Source organism: Drosophila mojavensis, unplaced genomic scaffold, assembly GCF_018153725.1.
Source record: "Drosophila mojavensis isolate 15081-1352.22 unplaced genomic scaffold, ASM1815372v1 contig_16, whole genome shotgun sequence".
NCBI classification, from domain to species: Eukaryota; Metazoa; Arthropoda; class Insecta; order Diptera; family Drosophilidae; genus Drosophila; species Drosophila mojavensis.
In genome coordinates this window covers 5,903,503-5,925,877 of record NW_025318693.1, presented here as the reverse complement: position 1 = coordinate 5,925,877, position 22,375 = coordinate 5,903,503, and the positions used below count along the sequence as shown (strand labels likewise).

General features: G+C 42.0%; 1 protein-coding gene across 15 annotated transcripts in view; it reads right to left on the bottom strand.

The window, feature by feature from the left end:
- LOC6573279 (dystrophin) overlaps positions 1 to 22,375 on the bottom strand; it is a 168,296-nt gene that overhangs the window by 72,795 nt on the left and 73,126 nt on the right. The window contains exon 1 of one of the 15 annotated variants that reach the window (XM_044007348.1): positions 11,169 to 13,871. The exons of the other annotated variants lie outside the window; for them this stretch is intronic. Within the exon in view, the coding sequence (XP_043863283.1) occupies positions 11,169 to 13,829 (2,661 nt within the window). The 5' untranslated portion in view covers positions 13,830 to 13,871. Of the gene's footprint in view, positions 1 to 11,168; positions 13,872 to 22,375 lie in introns of those variants that run through there. 15 annotated transcript variants of the gene reach the window in all.

The following is a 22,375-nucleotide window of genomic DNA, read 5'->3' as shown; positions in this document are numbered from 1 at the left end:
TACACAGACATGCACAATTATTAAGGCAGGACCTGCTGCGCGCTTGCCATGCAGATTTCCCATGCTGCATGTTCTTACCTACAGTGATGATGATTTTATATGTATCTGTGTGCTCGTTGTATTGGGCAAAAATTGTACGTTTTACTTCTCTTTTTTTCACATTTTCCTGGGACTAAAATTCGAGTTTGGCCATCACAGAGATTGCTGCTGTTGCCCGTGGTGCAACGCTGCGTATGCGTAATTCTTCAACGGACTGAACTCTATTCACTATGCTGGAAAGTTACAGCTAGCTGCCAACTACAGTTGCCATTGCCAGAACAGGCACTAATGACTGGCTCGAAATGACGAGTGCTCAACACTTTTACAGCTGCTAATCCTTTTGGAAGCTCCATGGTGTGCATAAAGCCGCATAATAGCCCAAGCTAAAAAATCAAAGCATACTTTTCAGCGCACATGCAGCTCAACGAGGGTGAACAATATGCACTGTATACGAGTTAATTACCACTCAAATATCTGCTCTCGTATTCCATGTGCTTTAATTTTTACTTAATTTTACAGCAAAAAAAATAATAATAATAATAATAAATAAGTAAATAAAAGAAAATATTTATGAATTATGATTAGCCCAAATGGCCGAACACACACTGCGCCACAAATGTACAGGCGCAAAAACTAGTAAATTAGGGGTCATAAATAATTGGAATTAATTTCAGGCGACACACACGCACACACCCACACAAACACATGCACTACATTTGATGCAAAAAGTGAATGCTATATGGAGCTAATAATGGCAATGACATAGTGTCTGCTCTCGGAGCACACACACACACACGCACACATGGACAGTGAGACCCCAACACATGACACATAATCGCATAAAAGTAATAAACTGGGCAAAAAGTAGCAGCATGACTGACTGACTGAATGAATAACTGTGTGACTGACTGACTGAGTGGGTAGCCAGCCTGGCCGGATTGGATGGTGTGTCAAGTAAGTAAAGCTGTTGCTAAAATGGGTGCAAAGAAGTTGTCTTCGCTGCGTAATAGCACCACTTATAAGCTGTATGCGTGTGAGGGAGTCCGTTTCTGTGCCAGCCAGACGTAACTCGAGCGTAAATGCAACAAAGCTTTAATGCAGCCAGGATCAGTGAACAAAGCGAGCAGCTGGCAAGGAGTACTCTTAAAAATGTATTACGCCCGCATCACATGAATCAACATTGAGAGAGATGAAACAGATGGATAGAAAATAAAGTTCTAGCCATGAATTGAACTACAGCTGGACGAGTTCACTAGGAGATAAAGAAACATAAAGGCCAGCTTTACGTTTATCAAATGTGTTAAACGGCAATGAAAATTATATAGTTTCACATTTTATTCAATGGAAATGTTATTCAGCATGCTCACACTCAATTAAAGCAAAAACATTTTGTATAGAAAAATAATTTAAAAATAAAAATAAAAAATCTGCCCTTTGCTGTGAGCTGAGAGCGGCATTGAAAAAGTATGTTGCAAAAACATTTTTCAGCGAATATTGCAACAGCAGGGGCAGCCAACTAACGGTTTATTAGTATGTATGGCACTGATGCCAGTGACCATGTCGACACAGCTAACATGTTGCGGCTATTGCAGGAGCAGCAGCAGCAGCAGATTTAGCTCCGCCTCCGTTGATGTTCGTGTTGGTGAGATGCGGTCATGTCATTGCCTCAGCATGCTGATAAAAATTTTCAACAAACTTTGAGCTAACGACATCCCCAGCCACACACTATGAAAGGGTATATGTGCATGTATGTGTGTCGAGGAGTGTTGCATCTAACGAGCTTGGTCTGAGCAGAGACTGAGTGCCTGACTGCCTCTTCGCCTCCTGTGCGACTCTCCGCCAATTTCAAACGTTCGCTACGCGGCACTTTTTTGAAAAATGGCCAAACACTATTAGCTCTTACCCTTGGCGGAGGGGAAATCGGGGAGCAGAAGCTACGTCTAAAATATTAGTTTGTACATGTTTCGTGTCATAAAACCTTCGAGTAGTCTCCTCTTCCTCTTTTTTTGTGTGTTGGTTTTTGGTATTGCAATTGCAGCAGCAGCAGCAGCAGCAGCTGTTCATAAATTTCGTTCTGTTTCTTTTTGTGGGTGGATATACATACATATATATTATATATATTATATGTTATACAAATATTTAACGTGGATTTATGATATAATATTTGATAGGTACAACTAGATATATTTCGTTTGGCTAGAAGAAATAAAAGCGGACAGCTGTGACAGCTATTCAATTCAACAGAATTGAATTACATTTTTAATGGGAGCACACACATATAAACTATATTGATCATCTATAGAAAACAAATTTATAGAATTTCAGATTGCAATAAGAGAAACAAAATAACAGTTGAATTAAAATAAATTGTATAGCATATGTTTAAAATTTTAATAATCAGTTTGAATTAAATAAAATTAATTTTTTCCTAAACAATAATTATTTACTTTGATATTTAGTATTAAAAGTTAAGTATGTTAAAAATCCTATTACAAATTTAATAACAGCACAAAAAAGAAAATAAAAGAACATAATCCTTATATTTATTTATTATAAATTATTTATTTGTTATTCAGTATATATTATTTATTAATTATTATTTATTTATTTATTTATTGTTACAAAGAATTAATTCTAAATAACAAGTTTCAAGCTAGAGCAACGAAGGCCTTCAGGCATATTATTTATTATTATTATTATTATTATTATTATTATTATTATTATTATTATTTAATATATTTTTTTTATTATTATTATGTAAAATATATAATTTTTTTTACTTTATTTTATTTAGTTATTTATTTTTCTTTTTTGAATTATTTAATTTATTTATTTATTTATTTATTTTTTTTTTTTTTTTGCAAAGCTGCATTTCTTTGGCATTTCTTCGATTTATGCTCTTGGCCAACTGTTGCCTTAGCCTAGCACAGACTGCGCCCAAATGGGTCATCAACCCGTTTTTATTTGTTTTCAATTTTCCGCACAATCGAGCGAAGGGACAAAAACAGTTTTGACTGTCGCAAATCGCACGAGGAGCCCTCAAAGAGCAATACATACAATCAATCTGTGTGTGTGTGTGTGTGTGTGTGTGCGAAGAGGAAGAAGAAACCAGTGCCATAAATAAGCAGACTTTTCAACACATTAAACACAATAAATCCGAGCCGTAACAAAGACAACGAGTAAACAACTTGACGCGTCTGCCAAACTGAGCGTTGACTAATGTCAACATCGGCCCAACAACAGCAACAACAATAGAGAGAGAGAGAGAGATAAAAAAGAGAAGAGTAAAATATGTCTGTGAACGGCAGCTGGCGCTGTGAACTCGCTGAGTAATCTAAAAATCCTCATGGCACACACAGAAAATCCAATTGACTGTGGACGCATTGTTGTGCCAGAGCTAAAGCAAAGCCGCAACACATTTGCCAGCATTAGTGAGATTGCAATTACTACTGTTTGAGTGGGTATGCGAGTATCTCTCTCCCGCCCTCTCTCTATCACACCCTCTCTCTCTCTCTCTCTCTCACTCTCCCTTTGTGTGCACGCGCCCAAAAGCAGAGACTGTAAAATATAAGCATCGCACACAATGCAACGAGCTAAACTGCAGTCGGGCATGATGATGGAGAGATCAAAGGCTGGAGCCAAGAATTTTTGCATCAGTTCGTTGGCTCGCCGCTCGAGCCGTGCCGCCTTTAATAAACACACTCGACCGGCATCTGACATTGATGTAGAGCACTCGAGAAATGTCAAGTTGTCGCTCAGTTTGTTTTGCTCTTCGATGCATATAGAGCGAAAAAAAAAGAGTGAAACGAAACAATTGCATAGAAAGTAGAGACAACTAATAAAGCTAAAGTGTCAACAGAAGCTGCCTGCAATCCCAGATATTAGAGACCGTGCGTATGCATAGCAATTGATGTATTCTTCCTTATCGTGAGCAAAATTGGAATTTTAGCCAAGTAATTGCACAGTTCAAGCTTCGGCAGGCCAAGCAAACGAGCTGCTTGCATCTCGTTCAATCAAACCACCTACCCACCGAACACGCATCATCGCACCACCCAACTTACTGTCTGCACGCTACGAAGAATTGTTTGAAAAAAAAAAAAATTTATCGTGTACTACATGAGTTTGCTTTTTCTTACATTTTTTCTTTTTGTTTTTCTTTTTTTTTATCCAAACACAATTCAATTTAGCCAAATGTAATCGATGCTAAAGCGTGCAACGAAATACATGACACAATCAAAATACAAGGTCGTTCGCTTGAATAATGTATGTGGCTGAGCTGAGGGCAGGCACACGTGTGCGTTGAGTGGGAGTTTATTTAAAATTGCATTTCAATTTGATAAGACATTGAATAAGCTTAAAGCAGGGCAATATAAACGAAATATATACAGCTCCATATATGAAAGACAAAATAAATAAATAAACAAGGAAAGATAAATAAATAGTATGAGTGTGAAGTTAACAAGCAAATATCAAATATTAATATGCCAATATTAGTAAAAGACAAAAAATTTCTTAGTTAAGAGATTTGCAGATGAAGCCTGAGTAGAAGGGTCTTCTGTATACAGTGGTGAGCACAAAAATGGGAGAACCCTTGAGTTTTGATTTCAAAATTGATAAATTATATTAAAAAGACCATACTACGTAGCAATATTTTATGAATTTCGAAATTATATTGATATAAAAAATTAATAAGATTTCAAGTTTCAAATAAAGTCTCCCATTTTCAGTAATGGGCAACGTAGTAAAAACTAAAGCAGTGTAAATTGTTTACAAAAATAGCAGCGTTTACTGAATAGAAATCGAAATATATAGATATATGTTTGCTCCAAATTATGTGAAACTTTAAGTTTAGGTCACTTTTGGTTCATAGGCCTTAATACTTAGTCGTGAGCCCCTCATTGCCAATCACCCAGCACTGACACCTGCGCGGCATCTTAATCTTATGTATTTGGGATCTGCCGCCATGCTTCTTGAATAACTTCCCAAAGTTGAGCTTTTCAGCACGAGTCTTCTTGTTCGACGCTTCGTTTAATGTCTATTCCTGCTACATTTCAAGATTTCATAGCTTTATTAAAGCTAACCCGATTTACTGAACCGTTTTCATAATAAGTTTTCTAATTAGACTGCAAATATTATATAATTTATTTGAAATTTGTTTTCAAATTTCTATATCTATAGAATATTTCCCATCGAAAATTTAAAAAGTGCACATTTTTCATTAGTTCAATCAAAAATCTACAATTATAATAAATCGTTTCGTATATAATTAAAACCGATTTTAATTTGTTCTCTGCCCAATTCATTCATATGAGGCCCACTTTGGGCATGTCCCGTATTTTAACCGTGAATTTCTCTTCTCATTCTATATGAATAGTAGGAGATATGACGATACTCAATTGCCAGTTGTCGGCTTTTGCATGTTTCATGTGACGAACTGTACTTCACGGATATCACGCATACGCAGCGTAAAGCCAAGCGAGCAGCTGCATTCATTCAATTGGGCTGCCTGATTTACTGCATGCCATTAAGATAATTGTACGCTATTTTATTTCATACATACAAATTTCATTTTCAGCCTGCCACAGTGGAATCAAAATGCAATCAAAAAATGTGCGTGGGGCCAATATGGCTGCACCTGTATTGCTTGCTACCTGAATTGTGTGTGTGTGTGTGTGTGTGCAGCTATTGAGTATTTTGATTAATGAAGCTGCCATTCAATAGCGCAGGAAGCGTTGCCCACTGCCGCACCAAATTGAACTGTTGCATATGTCAGGTACGACAGAGATAGTTGTGCAGACACGCCAAGGGAGGGCTGGAGAGGGGGGCAGGACTCATGTAGGTAGCTTGCAAATTGGGAAAATGCCGAACACATTTCGTTTACTGCCAGCTGCAATCTGCGAGATACTTTTTCATCTATTTTCTACTGGCATTTGCATAGCTCGCACGCCGGGTAGCTCGCCCGTTCACTTGTTCGCTACCTGTGCTCTGCCTGTTAACCCAGTTGCACCTGCGAAAACGCCCTGCAGTTTGTTAGTTTGTTTGCAGTTCGCTCTCAAAAGAAAATATGTCAAAAATCAGCAAAAGCTGAGTGAGGGGAAAAAAGCGAAAACTTTCTTCGATCGCCTACAGCTTGGGTCGTCCATATACGACCACGGCCACGCCCACTCGCACAGCCACACACACGCACTCACACACACACACACATTTACTGTTAGCTGTAGGCTAACTGTCTGTGCTGTTGCATTGAAGTTGATGCCTTGTCTGACAGCGAGACTGCAAACTGTTTCTCGTCTACGAATTTCGTTTTTATTTTTGCAAAAGGAAAAACAAAATTCCGTTTGCTTTTCACCAGAGAAACGTTCATATCTGCATTGGCAATTGTCCCGAACAACAGCTGAAAGTAAATCGCAGCGCTTTCTGCACTGAACGCTCTGAAATTGCTCTACTCAATGGCTCAAAGCGCTGAGAAAGTGAAATGGCGATATCGATAGGGCAAATAACTAAACGCCTGCCAGTCGAGCTTATATGATTAATGAACCGGCGTGGCAGCTCGATGTGAAACGCGAGTGCGCTTGTAAATTATGCCTGCGCTGGCTGTGAGCAAAACTTTGCAGAATATTCAATTTAATTTAATTGCAACAGAGTCAAGCTGCAGCGATGCACCGCACCGCACCGCACTGCACTGCACTGCACTGCAGGCGTGTCGATAAAGTGCGCTCTTGTAGCCTACTTTTCAGCGCGTGAAAATTTCGCGAATCAGCGTTCACTCTGGCCCCCTCTCTTTGTCTCTCTCGCTCACTCCCTTTCTCTTTCTGCGTGAGTAATGAAGTGCCTTAAATATTAAAACCAATTTACGTGACAACATACGCGTGTTATGATGCTTGTTACCCGCATTGTTGTTATTAATTCCATGGCCCCCGAAACGGAAGCAGCTGACGTATTTCCATGGCCCATGGATGCTAGTCATGGTACTTACGGCCGGACTCTGGACTCCGGCTACCAGGCTACCAGTTTCCCAGTGTGTCTCGTAAACTTTTGCAATTAATCAAGATAGGCCAACCAGCAGCCCGAACAACAGCCGACGACAACGACGCATTTGCATGAATCTGCCATATGGGTGTCGCTACCTGGCCATTTCAGCACTCTCTCCCTCTCCCTCTCCCTCTCCCTCTCTCACTGTATATATACTCTCTCCATCATTCTCTCTTACGCTCGCTGTGTGGGCGAAAAAGATTAATATTAATAACTGCGACTAGCGCAGCGGTTGGTCAGCAAGTGGCATAATCATGATTTATGGCATGCAATTAATAAGCGACATGGACCGGACCGGAGCGGTCTGGACAGGCGGCAGGAGCCGCAATCGAAAGCTGTTGAAATGCCTCCTGCAGCTGCCCCAGTAATGCATATTGTTTAAAGCATGTTGTAATCTCCTTGTAGTGGCTTTCAATCAAGCGCAAGACACAGCGCAACAAAATATTTAATGGCCAATCAAAAAAATATGTATTTTACGGTAAAATATGGAAAATTTAAGTATGCAAAATATTGAAAAAACAAGAAAGTACTTATCAAGAAAATATTTGATTTATTATGCAATTATTGTGCAGTAGATACTGAAAAAATTACTAAGTATTAGTTTACTTTGAATATAGAATTATGGAGTAAACATATTTCAGGCACTTCAATTCAGCTCACCATCCAAATATACTTTAGTCATACCAATTGAAATGATAATTATGATATGTGATTATTGGCTGCTTCACATTTGTATTCAGGTGCCCAGCTGATGAAACACGTATAAAAAGGCTTTTGCCAGCAATAATTAAATGTTTATTACTGCTAAGTGTTGACTGCAATGCAATTATCAAATGAATGAAGGAAAAAAAGTTCTCTTAATGAATTCGCTGGACACCCAGTGTGACTCGTTGTTGTTGCTGTTGCTGTTGCTAGTTTGTTATGCGGCCAGCTAATTAAAATAAATGACTTTTGACAATGCTGTCAATGCGGCCGCCAATGCATTGGCCAAAAATGAGTGTAAATGTCGTTGTCGGTCAGCCGTCTATTTGGCAGTTCATTTATTGCGCACGACTCCATTGCAGTCCATTGCAGCTCACATGTGCTCGACAAACATGCCGCTCGTTTACATTGACCGTTTAAATAATTACATTGGCAGTAAAGGGACTGCCGTGTGGCCGTCGGACAATGCAATTATTTCAGTTAGCGCATATTTGCACAATTGCTGGCAATTACATTATGAAAAACACATTTAAAACATGCATATGTTTACTCTGCGCCGCTCGAAAAATAATTTGATAACGGCAACAACGAAATGAAAATGGCAAATGGCAAACGGCAAAAGGAATTCATTTAAAATGCAATTCGCCGAATAATGTTCATAAATGGAATGCTTTTAAATTACATTGATGGCAGCCGCAATGCATGCGTTATTAAAAACGAGAGAAGGCGAGAGAGAGAGAGAGAGAGAGAGAGAGAGAGAGAGAGTGAGAGAGAGAGACAGAGGCAAAAATAATAATAATCAGTTCAATTAACCAATATTTTGATTCACTTCACACAGCAATCGACTACAGAATTGCAATTCGAATTAAAATACTTTTCAGCGAATTTTTACAGTCCGTACCCCAATGAACCAAAAAATGTCTCTGGAATATTATGAGAGCATAATATATGTTAAGGCAATACAAGAGTAGATGAATGCAGAGTATATGAGCTGCATAGTCAAGTGAAAAAGCTTTTCATTAAATTTACCTAAAGTTTTCAACTAGTCCTAATACCAGATTCCATTAACAGCAACTGGTCCTCCCCCACATGACAGTGTTATGCTTTTAACAGCATTATGTTAATAGCATAACTCCAACACCACTGCTCCTACCAGTTCGCTCTACTTTGCGTTCGGCTGGGTACTTGCTTTCACTGCAATTCTCACATATTTTCACCTACTACATACATTTAGAACGAAGCACACAGCTTCACACATATAATAAAGAAGAAGAACTAAACCAAATCTTTTATTTATCGTCGCGACAATTTTCGCTGTTTTTATAGCTTTTTCCCCTTCTTTAAATGGCTATAGCGACCCTTAAAATTCAGCGATTTTAAAAAATCTTTGGACAGTTTCAGATTTGATCACATAAACATAAAAAATCGCTTTTCATCACTTTTCTGATTTTTGCCAGAGGCAGAGGGTACATTGTGCGTGGAAGCCCTCACTCACACAACAATGAGAATCCATTATTGAAAAGGAATTATTTATTATTTTTATATTTGTATATAAAAACTAACAAATATTTTAAGCCTTGCATAATTTACTAAAGAATACTTTAAGCTTTTTTAAGCAAAACTTCTTATGGAACTCGAATACCTAAAAATATTTAAAGAATTTAAAATCCATACACAAATTTACTGCTATTTATTATAGAGAATTGCATCGCAATTAAGCTGCTTGACTCATACCCAACATCTTCTATTTGTCTTCGACTTTCTCTTTCTCTCTCTCTCTCTCTCTCTCTCTCTCTCTCTCCCTCTCTCTCAGCTATTCAAACTTGGTATATTCAACTGCTCGATTACTAAATTTCTATCAAAATTATAATACTCGCATTTAAGCTCTTTGAAGTGAGAGAGCTGGTCTCTCAAATAGTGCAATTGCCTATGTGAATCTATGTGAATATTGCATTCAGCTGCCTTAACATTATGCTCGAATGCACTGGTGAACTCAAGGCTTGTGCAATGATTGCAGCAGGTGAATTTCATGGGCTCGACAACTCGCACAGGGTCTGACATAAGCCACAGGCTGAGTAAGGCCAAGGGAAGTGGTGCAGTTACGGACACGGGTCAGGATCGTGTACAATTAAAATGCCCAAAGCGACGTTAGTTGTCATTAACCCGTACAACACACACACACACAGAGAGAGAGAGAGAGAGAGAGACACACAGCTACTCACACACACTCAAAGGAAAACATTGGGGTTGGCAAGCGACCGAGTTCCGTTTCCGTCCCGCAGGCATGCAAAATTGTACGAAATTAGTTCTCTGATTTATTTTGCATATGAAATTTTGAGGCAGTGGAACATCAAATGCCTGCGGCGCTGCCTGCGTCAGCTCATGATAGCCTCACTGATTAGCTACTTTTGGGAATTTTCGTGACTTGTCGCTTGATTACTTCGCTCAACTGTCGCCTGGGCTGTACCCAAGTTTTATGGCCACCCCAGCCACCCACACACACACACACATCGTCAGCCGCAATGCTCTGCTCCATCATAAGCATCATAATGAACGAGCTGCCTAAAACTACACATGCAGTGGGCGTGCCGAGTGAGGCTCTGGCATTTCGGGCACAAAATTTGATTAAAATTTCAATTTTGCTAGCTGGGCTTTATCTGACGATTAGCATCAGAGCAGCCTAACAGCTCCGTAGTTTATTAATATTAATTGCCAATGCTCAGCAGTTGCTATATATACACACACACACACATACATAGAAATATGTATACATATATAGACAGTATTGATAGGTCTCTCTCGTTTATTTTGTGACTTTTTAATGGGTTTGCTGAAAGTAAAAGTTTCTGGCTCATTAAGTGATTTGATGGCTTCTGGCCGCATGTGTAATTGACCATATTATGCGCTGGGCCCCGAGTTCCTTTGGCCAGCTCAGAGACATTGATGCATTTGTTTGATACAAATTTAAATTAATAACAACAAATATTGTTGGCCGAAAGCGCAAAATTTTAAGGAAATGTCAAATGGGATTAGCTAATCTTAACTGTCAATATATATTATATATAATACTAGTATCTAGGGCCTTAGGCAAAACTAAAATTATTTATAGAATGAATATAAGCCGCGCCCACTATGGCCTTAGGCACAGCTGCAATAATTTTATTTAATTTAATTTTACTGAGTGAATATTATTTCAATTCAACAAATTCAATTAGTTTATACTTACGCAACTCTTAAGCATTTTTAACTATTTCATATTTGAAACATACCTGAAAAGAGATGAAGAAAATGAAATGAAATGAAAGTCTTACATGAGGACCATTTGAGTTTATGATAGAGAAACATTTGGTACACCGACTGTCTTTGCATTTAACCAGTAATAAAATCGTATTCACCTGACTCAAGCGATCCTGACTATCGATAATATCGATAAACAGACGCATGCGATCGTCGAGTATCTGGACGCCGTTACGCGGCAGGAGCAGCAGATTCTGCACCGCATCCCGAATGCTGCCCGGCGTGGTGCTGCAGGAGCTGCTGTCGTCGCTAGTGAAACCGTTGGGAGGGTGTTGCTGCTGCGGATGGAATTGATGCTGCTGCTGGAATGCATGTGTATGATGCTGCTGCTGCTGCTGCTGCTGTTGCTGCTGCTGCTGCTGCAGCTTCAGCTGCAACGAGTGCTGTCGCAGTGCCTCCGAGCACTTGCGCAAATAGTCGTAGGAACCTTTCGATTTGTACTTATCCGCCATGGCGTGAAAACTGTCCAATATCTCATTAAAGTCCGACACCAGCGGCGCCGTTGAGGGCGTGGTCGTGGCACTCGACGGTGTCGTCCCCGTCATAGCCAGCGAGCCCAGCGAGCTGTTCGACTTGCTCATGACCATTTGCTGCTGGGGCGAGCTGGTGTTCACCCTCAGCTCAGTGGTGAGGGCGCTGCTGCTGACGCTGGCTGCCATCGCCTTGAGGCTGCCGCTGCTGGCCGAGCTGCTGACCACCTTGCTGGGGCTGAGCGCCTGCAAGTCCTCGCTCATCAGCCGCAGATTGTCGGAGATCTGATGGAAGCTCTCGGAGGTCACCAGCGAGTGCTCGCGCTGCTCCAGCTTGGCGCTGCTGCTGCTGCCAGGCAGCACGCTGCTCTTGGGCCGCCTGCGTGTGGGCAGACCACCCGCGCTGACCCCCAGCCCAGCCGCTGCGGTTGCATTGGCCCCGGCTCCGGCTCCGGCTCCTGCTGCACTGCCGCACGGTGTGCCCGAGGTGACATCGGGCATTTGCAATTGCTTCGAAATGAACGAGTCGAGCGTCTGAGAGCTGCTCAGCTTGGGCTTGTCGGAGCTTTCAGGTATTTTATTGGCGCGTATTGCGTCCAGGAACTGACGCAGCTGATCCGAGGGCGTCGGCGGCGGCGGCGACTCCTCCGGCGGCACTTTAGCCACAATGGGTGGGTCAGTGATGCGCTTCAGCGTTGCCGTTGGCTTCAGCACATCCTCGGGCATGTGCTGCTGGTACTCCTGCCGCATGCTGCTGCGAATGTTGTCGAGGAACAGGCGCAGCTGGTTGGACGGTGTCTGCACCTCGCCAGTGTTGGACAGCGAGGCTAACGATTTGCTCACTATCTCTGGCGAGATCATGTTTGGCTGAAAGTTGTTGTTGTTGTTGTTGCTGCTATTATTATTATTGTTGCTGTTGCTGTTGCTGTTGCCATTGCCGTTGCTGCCATTGCTGCCATTGGCGCCGGCGCCGGCGGCGGCGCTATTGGGCGTCAGCAGATTGAGATTCGTTTGGCTCTGCCTGGTCAGCTGCTGCTGCCGCTTCAGCTCGGACAGCAGCTTCGCCTGCTCGGAGTACTTGCGCACGGACTCCGTTATGGTGCGCAGCTGCTCGGAATAGGCGCGCAGCTGGTGCTCCAGATAGGCCTGATCTGGCCCCGATGCCGCATAGCTGTTGGGTCTCGCCTCGCCCTTCTCACTCTCCGCCGGCTCCTGGCTGCCGTGAAAGCTGAGCGAGTGCCGCATGCTGCTGCTCGTGGGCACCACAGCTGCCGGTGCCGTCTGCAGCATGTTGTCCGCGCTGCTGCTCTTCTTCGGACTGCGCTGCCGACCGAGCGTTCCATTGTTGTTGGCGACGCCGCCATTGCCGCCGTTGGCGAAGCGCCGCAGCGGTATGGGCGGCGCCTCTGCCTGCATGCTGCCATTGAAACGGTCCAAGCTGCGCGGACGCTGCGTCCCATTGCCATTCAGATGGCCATTGACGGGCGAGGCCATGGCCAAGTGCTGCTGCTGCTGCTGCTGCAGTGAGGGTCCATTCGGTCGAGGCGTGCTCTGTGAGCGACGCGGCACGACGGGCACGCCGGCTGCTGATGTCGCTGGCGCTGGCTTGCGATGCATTGGCACCGGCGGTGCTGCCGGCTGTCCATTGGTGGGGCTCTGCCTGTACTGCTGGAAAATGGCCGCGTAGAGCGACTCCTTGTCGGCGCAGCCAGCCGAGACAGTCGTCGCGGCGCTGCTGGCGCTGTTCACGAGGCTGACTGCATTGCGCAGCTGCTGTTGCTGGCGGGACAGCTGCAGGAGGCGTTGCTGCTGCTGTGCGTTGTAGTCCACAAAGCTCGAGCGACCAGCAGCCGTCGGCGATGCCGCTGAAGCGGTGACAGCAATGCTGTGCGGACGTTGCTTCAAGCCACGCAGACGCGACGGCTCTGCGTACTCGGGCATCTCATAGCCGCTCGCTGTTGTCGCTGTGGGCTTCACAATGGGCGGCGTTGCCTCTGTGGGCGAGGGGCTGTTCAAAAAGGGATTGTTGCCCTTCAGCGCTATGGGCGTGGCAGCTCCTGGTATGCCAGCTGTGGGCAGCATGCTCGTTAGCTGCGGCGGCGGTCCTGGAGAGCTCTGCTGTAGTTGTTGCTGGGGCAGGGGCTGTGTGCTGCCGGGGTAGAGCAGCGACTCACTTATGTGCAGATCTAGCTCGTGGGCGTTTGGTTTGGCATAAATTGTATTTGCAGTGTTCGTGCGTGTTGGGGGCGTGGCTGCGGCCGGGTAACCAGTAATGCGAAAGCCATTCATGTTGTTCACAGGGCAAGGAGTTTGTTATTGCTGCTGCTGCTGCTGTTGCTGCTGCTGCTGTTGCTGTTGCTGTTGCTATTGTTGCTGATGCTGTTATAGTTGCTCTTGTTTGCTATTGCCTTAATTCCGGCTGCCTACGTGGCCATTATGGCCCATTTGTGTGTGCCAATGATGTTTCAGTTGTTGGCATGGAAATTTATCAGTCGTGAGAGCAATCGATACACTTGTTCAATCAATCCATCAAGCACTTAATCACTTAGCTCCTGCACATCCGACATTGTCTACGGCCCATCGAGTTAACTGCACTACGCGGGGCAGTTATTGTGTTATTAAACGATGCTATTAAATTGAACACCAATTTCAGTTAAACGTTACGTATACGCCATGCATAGCAGCAATCGATCAAAGTGCGCAGCTTTATATTTAATTTGTATTATTTTAGTCATTTTAAATTCAACAACAAATAATTATTTCGTCAAAGAGCTCATCATTTTACAAAATTAATCCTAGCACATTTATTAATGAAGTGATAAAAAAAAAAAAAAAAAAAAACAGTTCTACTATATAACTAAAATAATTCAAAATAAATACGCCTGGCGATAAGCCCGTGTTTAACAGCAAAATAAACTATTATTGTAATAATTAGTTCCAACATTGATAAGCCGACTCTGACATGGCCATGCGACTGGCAATTCAAAGAGCCTGCTGAGCATATTGCTTACATGCGAACAATCAGTTAGTAAATTGAGCAGAATTCCAGACTCCGAATGGAGCTTTGAGATGTATTCGCATCAGCCGACGGCAGCAATGCAAATTGAATTAGATGCAAATACTTGTTCCGCCTGGAAATTGCTGTCCGTATCCAAATATTCCGACAGTTGCTGTCGGCCAGGGCTTAGTATAACGGATATACATACATATATGCACCTGTATTATATATTGCTGTGGCCAAGGAATTCGTTGCATGAAACTCGAAATTGAAATGCCAAACGGTTGCAACCAGCCAAGACTCTGTGTGTCCTGGCATTGACAAAACTATTTATGAGTCTCTATGTGGGCCAACCATCCAACTACCCAACTACCCAACTATCCAAGACCCAACAGCATCTCCCTGCTGGCTACATGGCAGCTACGTGTCAACAGCATTACACGATATGCTCACGCAGGCCACTGACAGCAAGGACAACAAACAAGGAAACGAGAATAACAAAACAAAAAGAGGGGGAAAAAAATAAACAAAACAAAAATGCGAAGCAGTTGCACGCTTTATGGCATAAATACACCATAAAGGGATGCAAGGGACGAGGCGCGAGGGATGCCAACGATGGGACGATGAGGCGGAGGGACACGACTTGCGGTTGAGCTAAAACTCGGCATTAACATAAATATTTAATAAAAAATGCGCATAAATTATAAATTACAAACTCAGTCGAAATATGAAAATAAACAAATGAGCGAATGCTGCTACGGTGTTCGGGTTATGGCCAGCGCATAACGGTGTAAATGGGAAAATGAAACATGCCATGAGGGAAATGCGCGCAAACATGTAACAGATACACAGAGAGAGAGGGCGAGAGAGAGAGAGAGAGGGGCAGAGAGAGACAGAGACATGTGTGTGTGTGTGTGACAAACATGTTGCCAAGTGAGTTGCTTTATTTGCATTGTACTTTGTCTAATAAATTTAACTTAATTACACTGGCCGAAAACTCTCGTATGAAATGAACATACAAAGGCTTTTGCCTTTTAATAAAGTTGCCACAAAAGAGAATTATGATTATTAATTCTTATTTATTTTACTGTGCTTATTTGTCTTGCACATTTAACTGAGAATTAATTTAAAAAAATTAATTTTTTAATGAGAATAAATTTTTGCTATTAGAGCAACAAGAAATAATTTAATTAACTGAATAAATTATCATATAAAATTAATTATTTTAATGAAAATACATTTTTGTATTTTTTTATTAATTATATAAAAATAATTATATTAAAATAATTATTATAATTAATTAGGGACCATATATATATATTTTTTTTTAATTTATCATATAAAATTAATTATTTAAATGAAAATAAATTTTTGGATTTTTTAATTAATCGTATACAATTAATTATGAGCATTAAACTTGGCCATTTGACATTTAACTGACTGCATTTGGGGCTGTGTAGGCCAAGTTGCAATGCCTTTTTGAGGTGGCAAAAATAAAGGCAGGAGGCGAAGTGATTGGGGTAGTAGAATATCAGGCAAAATGTTGCTGCTGCACTTTGTCAGCTCGTCCAGCTCAGCTGTCTGCTACGTGCTCAGCTGTCTGTCCGCCTGTCTGTCTCTCTGGCTGGCTGTAAGTGTGTATGTGTATATGTGTGTGTGTGCTTTATGACGAGGCAACAGAGAAAGGCACTGCCACAGTCAGATATCCTACAGTGTGCCACTGTGCTGAGCTGCGAGCTGAGGACAGTTATAGCAGCAAAAGTAGCTTGTATCAACACTTTAGCACATGCACTAAACTGAAGAGTGCCACTTGGCACACACACACACACACACACACACACACACACACACACACACACAGACATACAGTTCCACATGCACGCACACACCTGCTGACCCGCAGAGCGTTGCCCCCAAAAGTCGGCTACAATGCGTCGGGCTAGGGCTACAATTTGACATATTTAGGTTAGCTCGAATACACTTCGCCCAGACTCAGCTGCCACCCCACACCCCCGCAACATTGTCTCATTTTATATTCCAGCTAAATGCTACTGTGTATATATGTGTGTGTGTGTGTGCGAAGATTTGGAAATGCTTTTGAATTTCCTAATGAACGTAACTGAGAGACCAGGCGCGCACGCCGTGACTGACTGACAGGGCCGGAGCCAGAGCCGGAGTCAGAGTGGAGCTGACTGTGTCTTAAGTTTTTGGTATTGCTTGTTCAAGTTTTAAATTAATGACGGCATATTTACTTGTGGTTGCTCAACTGAGGCTGAGGCAGCTGCCCCTGTTTGCCCAGTAACCAACTCTTCAAAATAGATTAACAAAAATTAATGTAATGCTCGGATTGTCCCTGGCATTGTGCCCGTTCTAGTTGGCTGTGGCTTATCTGCAGCAGAGCCAGATGAAATTAAATAAGATATGCTGTCACTGTCACGGCTTGTCATTGTGTGCGTGTGAGTGCGAGTGTGTGTGTGTGTGTGCGGTTGATGAATCTCGACTGCTTGGAATTTGATTCAATTTGCAGAGACCATGGAACGCAGAGATCGCATCTTGCGTTTGCCTACAAATGCGAAGGAAGGCTACTTGTCCTAGTTGCCGTCATCGTTTGTTTGCCTTCTGCATGCCACAATATGTGGCAAGTAGCAAGTGCGAAACCTTGGCCAACACGCAAATTAAATGCTTTGCTCTCACACAAGAAACGCAGCGCACGCAAAGATTGAGTTCAGATGCCAGAAGAAGCCTAAGAAAAGCAACTCCGACTAGTCCCATTTCACGAAGTTACTCTGGGAAATTTGGGACCGACAGGAAAATAAACTGGAGCATGATAAGAGTCTACTTTTGAGTAGATCCTGTGCACTCACATTTGACTACCTGTTGGCGAACATAACTCCCAACGGTTTTCAATTAAAGCTAAAACACATTCCACAACAAGAGAGCAGCAGCTCAAAGGGCATCAGAGCCGGCTGACCACAGAGCCAACAGCTCGAAAAGGGAAACAGCAAAGAACAAAATCCGCAAGCTTAAGGCATTTTTTGTTCCTTTTAAATAAACTATCGACTATGGGGCTGATAAAAAAGAAAAAGCAGCCGCATTCAAAGCTCTTACACACACACAGCCACGCTAAAAATCATGCTCAGTTATAAAAGCAAACAAGGATAAGGAATGAAAGGGATGCAGCAGCAGCAGGAGGAGCACCAGCAGCAGCAGGAGGAGCACCAGCAGCAGCAGGAGTCGGGCATGTTGTTCGTGTTGTAGTACATGCGATGGCAAAGAGAGACCAAACAAATAGACATGATAAATTAAAAAGGAAAAGGAATGTAAGGCAAACAACGCGGCTGCCACAAGCAAAAGCTCAAGCTAAATTACGGTCTGTCCACAATGGGGGCGTGGCCAAGCAACTCGTCTTGTGTCCTAGTCGTCGTAGGCACCGCGCAGCTCCAAGTGTGCTAAGTGGCTGGCCCCGCAGGCGTCGCAACGGCTTGAGAACGCCAAGCACGCAGGATAAATAACAAACCGACACTGATAGAAATGGGAATGCAAAAAGCAAAAGTAAAAGCAAGCGCAAGAGCAACGAAACACAGCCAATAGTCCAAGGACCCAGGCCCTGGCTGCAACCAGGGCCGACCGACTCATAGCCGTAGCCCCACTCTGTGAGGTTCAGCTCTGTCTACAGGTGTTGGAGCGCTTTGAAATGCGAACGATTTACAATTTACAATTTACAATCTACATAGTCTCAATAGCCAACTCGCACAAGCTGCCTAGGGTTGCCAATAGCAACAATGTGAGATTGATAACTATGAAAAATATTTCACAAAATATAAGTATATACATATGTATATATGCATAAGTAGGTTAAAGTATATCTATTGATAAATGATTGACTTGGCTGGAATTAAGTCAAAAATAAATATAACTTAAGAGTAAAAATAAAAAACTTTATCTAAATAGTGAAAGAATGTCAATAGTCAAATGAAAATATTATTTATTAAAAATATTAATTAAATATTAATATTTGAGTAATAATTATTATTTTTAATATTTGAGTAAGACTTGTTTGGATTTGAAAAATGTAAAAATTAAGTTGTAAATAATTCTTTAAATAAAATTATTAAATTTGTCATGGAATTTGAATCACCTTTAAAATTGTTAGACATCTAAACAAATAAATATTTATGTAAAAAAAAAAAAAAAAAAAAAAAAAAAAAAAAAAAAACCTCATTATTTTGTATTTATTAGATTAGAACTAACCTAAACTCCTAATAAAAAGAACTCAATACTCTCGTCTCTCTCGCACTTTATAAAAATATAATCCAGAAGCAACAAATTTTGCTCTAATTTATAGCGAAATATACATCTATATATTCTACTCTTGCCCGGCAACTCTACAGCTCATCCATATGTCCACTGTGTGAGTGCAGCCAATGGGCGGGTGGCAGCAGGGCCAGGCGGACAGTTTGGTTGATACAGTGCAAATACGCAGCCAAGTGAGAAATGAAGACGAGTTAGTAAAGGCAGCGCCATGGTTAGCCAGAGACTGTACCGACACACAAGAACGTGAATGTCGTAAAGCACAGCCCAGGCCAGTCGTAGCTCCTTCATTGGCAGGTGCTAAGCCTCAATGCCGAGAACTGCGCAGGGGGCGTGGATCCGTGCAAGGCGATGACATAAATCAGCTTGTGTGGAATGGAGCAGAGGGTTAAACTAAAGCTACGCAGAATACCACCAACAGAAAGAGAGGGAGAGGGAGAGGGAGAGGGAGAGAGAGAGTGCAAACGGACAACGACACGAACACCGACACCCGCAACGACACTAATTGAAAAAACAAGGTAGAATTAATGGCTAGGGAAATGCACGAATGCTACGAAAAGAAAGCAGTTTGCAGCACAAATTTGAGAAAGTAAAACTGAAACGTAACGGTACTTAAGTTGGCCAATTAAAGACGGCCGCCAGGACATGCGATACGCAAAAACTTCCAAGCTGGCCAGCTGAACTTTCCCCCATCCTCCCCACCTCCCGCTGCCAAAATGCCTGGCCGAGCCGAGTCCTGTCTGCGCGAGTAGACACAAAAATTAGTTTTTTCGCTTCGGTTAGACAATTTTATTAGGGTCTAATTGAAACAACCAACTGGCAACAGCTGAGCTCCCCGAGCTTCTGGTTCGTTTGCTCATACGTTCGTATCTTCGTATGTGTGTGTGTCTGCCCAGTGCCTGCGTCTGCTGTGTTTATAAAATAATTAAGACCACAATTCGCTTCAATTATAACGTATTTAAGTGTTAATAGAGTTCGGCACACCAAGTTGGTTAGTTGGGCGTGTCCTGTGTGTCCTGTGTATCCTGCGTGTCTCTCTGCGTGTCTGGCAGCCTTCTGACACTTTGATTTTTAGACGATTCGACAAAGTCTGCCACGCAACGGCGCTGAATTAACTATTCACCTGACGCAGCTCCGATACACCGCAGCTAATTCGCTGCGACAGTCAAAAGCCCATTCGAGGAGGCGATGTTCTGCAACTGTAGCGGATCAATGCTTTAATCCACTAAAAGCGGTCGGAAATGTGTTTATACGATTTTCACATGTCATTCAAATGGCTGGGCGTGTCTGCAGGTGTGTAAGTGTGTGTGTAAGTGTGTGTGTGTGAGCGAGGCTTAATAATGTGTTGCCATGGCATTTATTGCTAGGTTTGAGGCCGAAGCATATCAGACTACGGGTTGGCTACAGCCCATTCATTCATTCTGGTAACCCTAGAGGTTGGGACATTGGGGGACATCATTGATTTTAAGCTTAATCGTTTGAATTTGAATAGCAAATTTGCACATATTAAACCTAGACTAATTCTGTATTTCTTTCAACTGATTTACAAATATAATTCACATAATAATGAAATATATATATGACATATTTTTTATCTCTTTTAACTATTAGTAAAATGACAAATGCTGAAGCATATAAACGCAGGCCTTGGTCCTTGGGCTAATATGAAATTAAGTATACGCCGCGTCGCAGCGCAAAGTTGCGGCAATCAAATTTGAATTACGCACAACGTTCGAAATAATAAGCATCTTAATAATAGCAAAAGTTAAGCGAAGCGCCGGCAATTTTAATGCCGTTTGAACCCTTTTTATATGCAAGTAATTTATTTATGAGCTTATCAAGTGCTTGGGGCCCGGCCGCCTCCTCGTTGGCCGTAGACATTAAAACGCTGGCAACATAATAAAAGTTCCGGCCGGACGTGCATGGCACACCAAAGTAGGATAACTTTTTATTTAACTAAATGTACCTACATATATATATATATATATATTTATATATATTTATATACACATTGAAGCTCCATGGATCTTTAACATTTATGTAAGCCCAAAAATTGAACCAGAATCTAATTGAAATCATGCTGAATGAAGTTGATTATTCGCTTTGGTGACAGACCATTTGTTTGGTTTTTCAAACTTCCAGTGCTTAATTTTTTTGTTGCCATTTTCACGCTGTTCACAAACAGACACAGACCCACACACGCATACACACACACACACCTATACACGCACAATGAAATCACAATAAAGTAATTGAATTTAACAAATCGACTACAAAACTGCCAGCGAACATAACATACTCTCGGCGCTGTGCACAAATTAATTCAATTCACTTACAATAATAATTTGCACAATAAAAACGGCAACAATTGAATGAGCAACAGCAACAACAACAACATTAACATCGTTGAAGGCAACAATAGCCGCCAGATGCTCGCTTTGGCTCTTGGGTGGCAAATTCTCATTCGAGTTTGGGGCCAGTTACGACAAACTTGTGCCCAGATTTAATCACAAAATGGCTGCCAGTTACCGCTACCTACCAGAGCTACGCCCCGCCCCACCGCCTCCTGGCCGTCCGAATCCCGGCCAGCTACTTTGCTGTCGGTACGTGCCTCTACGCCTCTGCTGGCTAAGCAAAACTTTTCCCTGCAGCCATCGTAAAATTAATGAATCTGTTATGCAAAATCGACAACTAGCTGCAAAAGCAACAGCCCCGTCGCACAGACCGTCGCACAACAACTGCGCCAAGCAATTAAGCATCCCATTTGCCAGGTGGGGCATGCAACGGCTCCTGCGTATGGCAAGCACTCAGTTAGTTGAGCAACTTTCTGCCCAACTGGAGAAACTATTATGCGTAGTTAACGCAGATCAATGGTAATTGTTAGCGGGCAACCAGACAAGCAGACAACAGGTAAATAAAGTACCTGTAGTACATATAACAACACCTGACTGGGATGATAATCAAGAAATATTGCTGTGCTGCTTAGCGCGAGGGAGAAGCAAAGGATGCGAGGTTAAATTGTAAATATTCGACTGTAGCAGAAGGAAAATTATTTGCTTTGCTTTTGGTTACTAAATAAAATTTTAATCAAATTAAAAAAAAAAATTATTAAAAATTATCTAAACTTCAAGTTAATATAGAAATTAAAAAATGAATGATTCTCAAATTTAAATATTAACTGCGAGTTCTGAACTGCTGGGTGCATAATTATCGGAGAGATCGAGTGAGAGCTCCAAATGCATAAAATTAAAAAAAAAAAAAATTTACAAATAAAAATAAAAAAAACTTAGGCTTGGTTGTGTCATACTAACAATATACAAAGATTGGGCACTCAACGACTAGCAGATAGTGTGAGATAAACAAAAGATAGGGAATGCGCACTAACCCTTGCAGGGATGAACGCTAACTACCAGCGATATGTAAGAGATGAAATTGGAGTCTCAGCGATAAGGAAATAGACCAATATTGAGTCTTAGAAACGCAGCATTAGATAAACTAGATTGAATGATGAATTTATGCAAGAGTC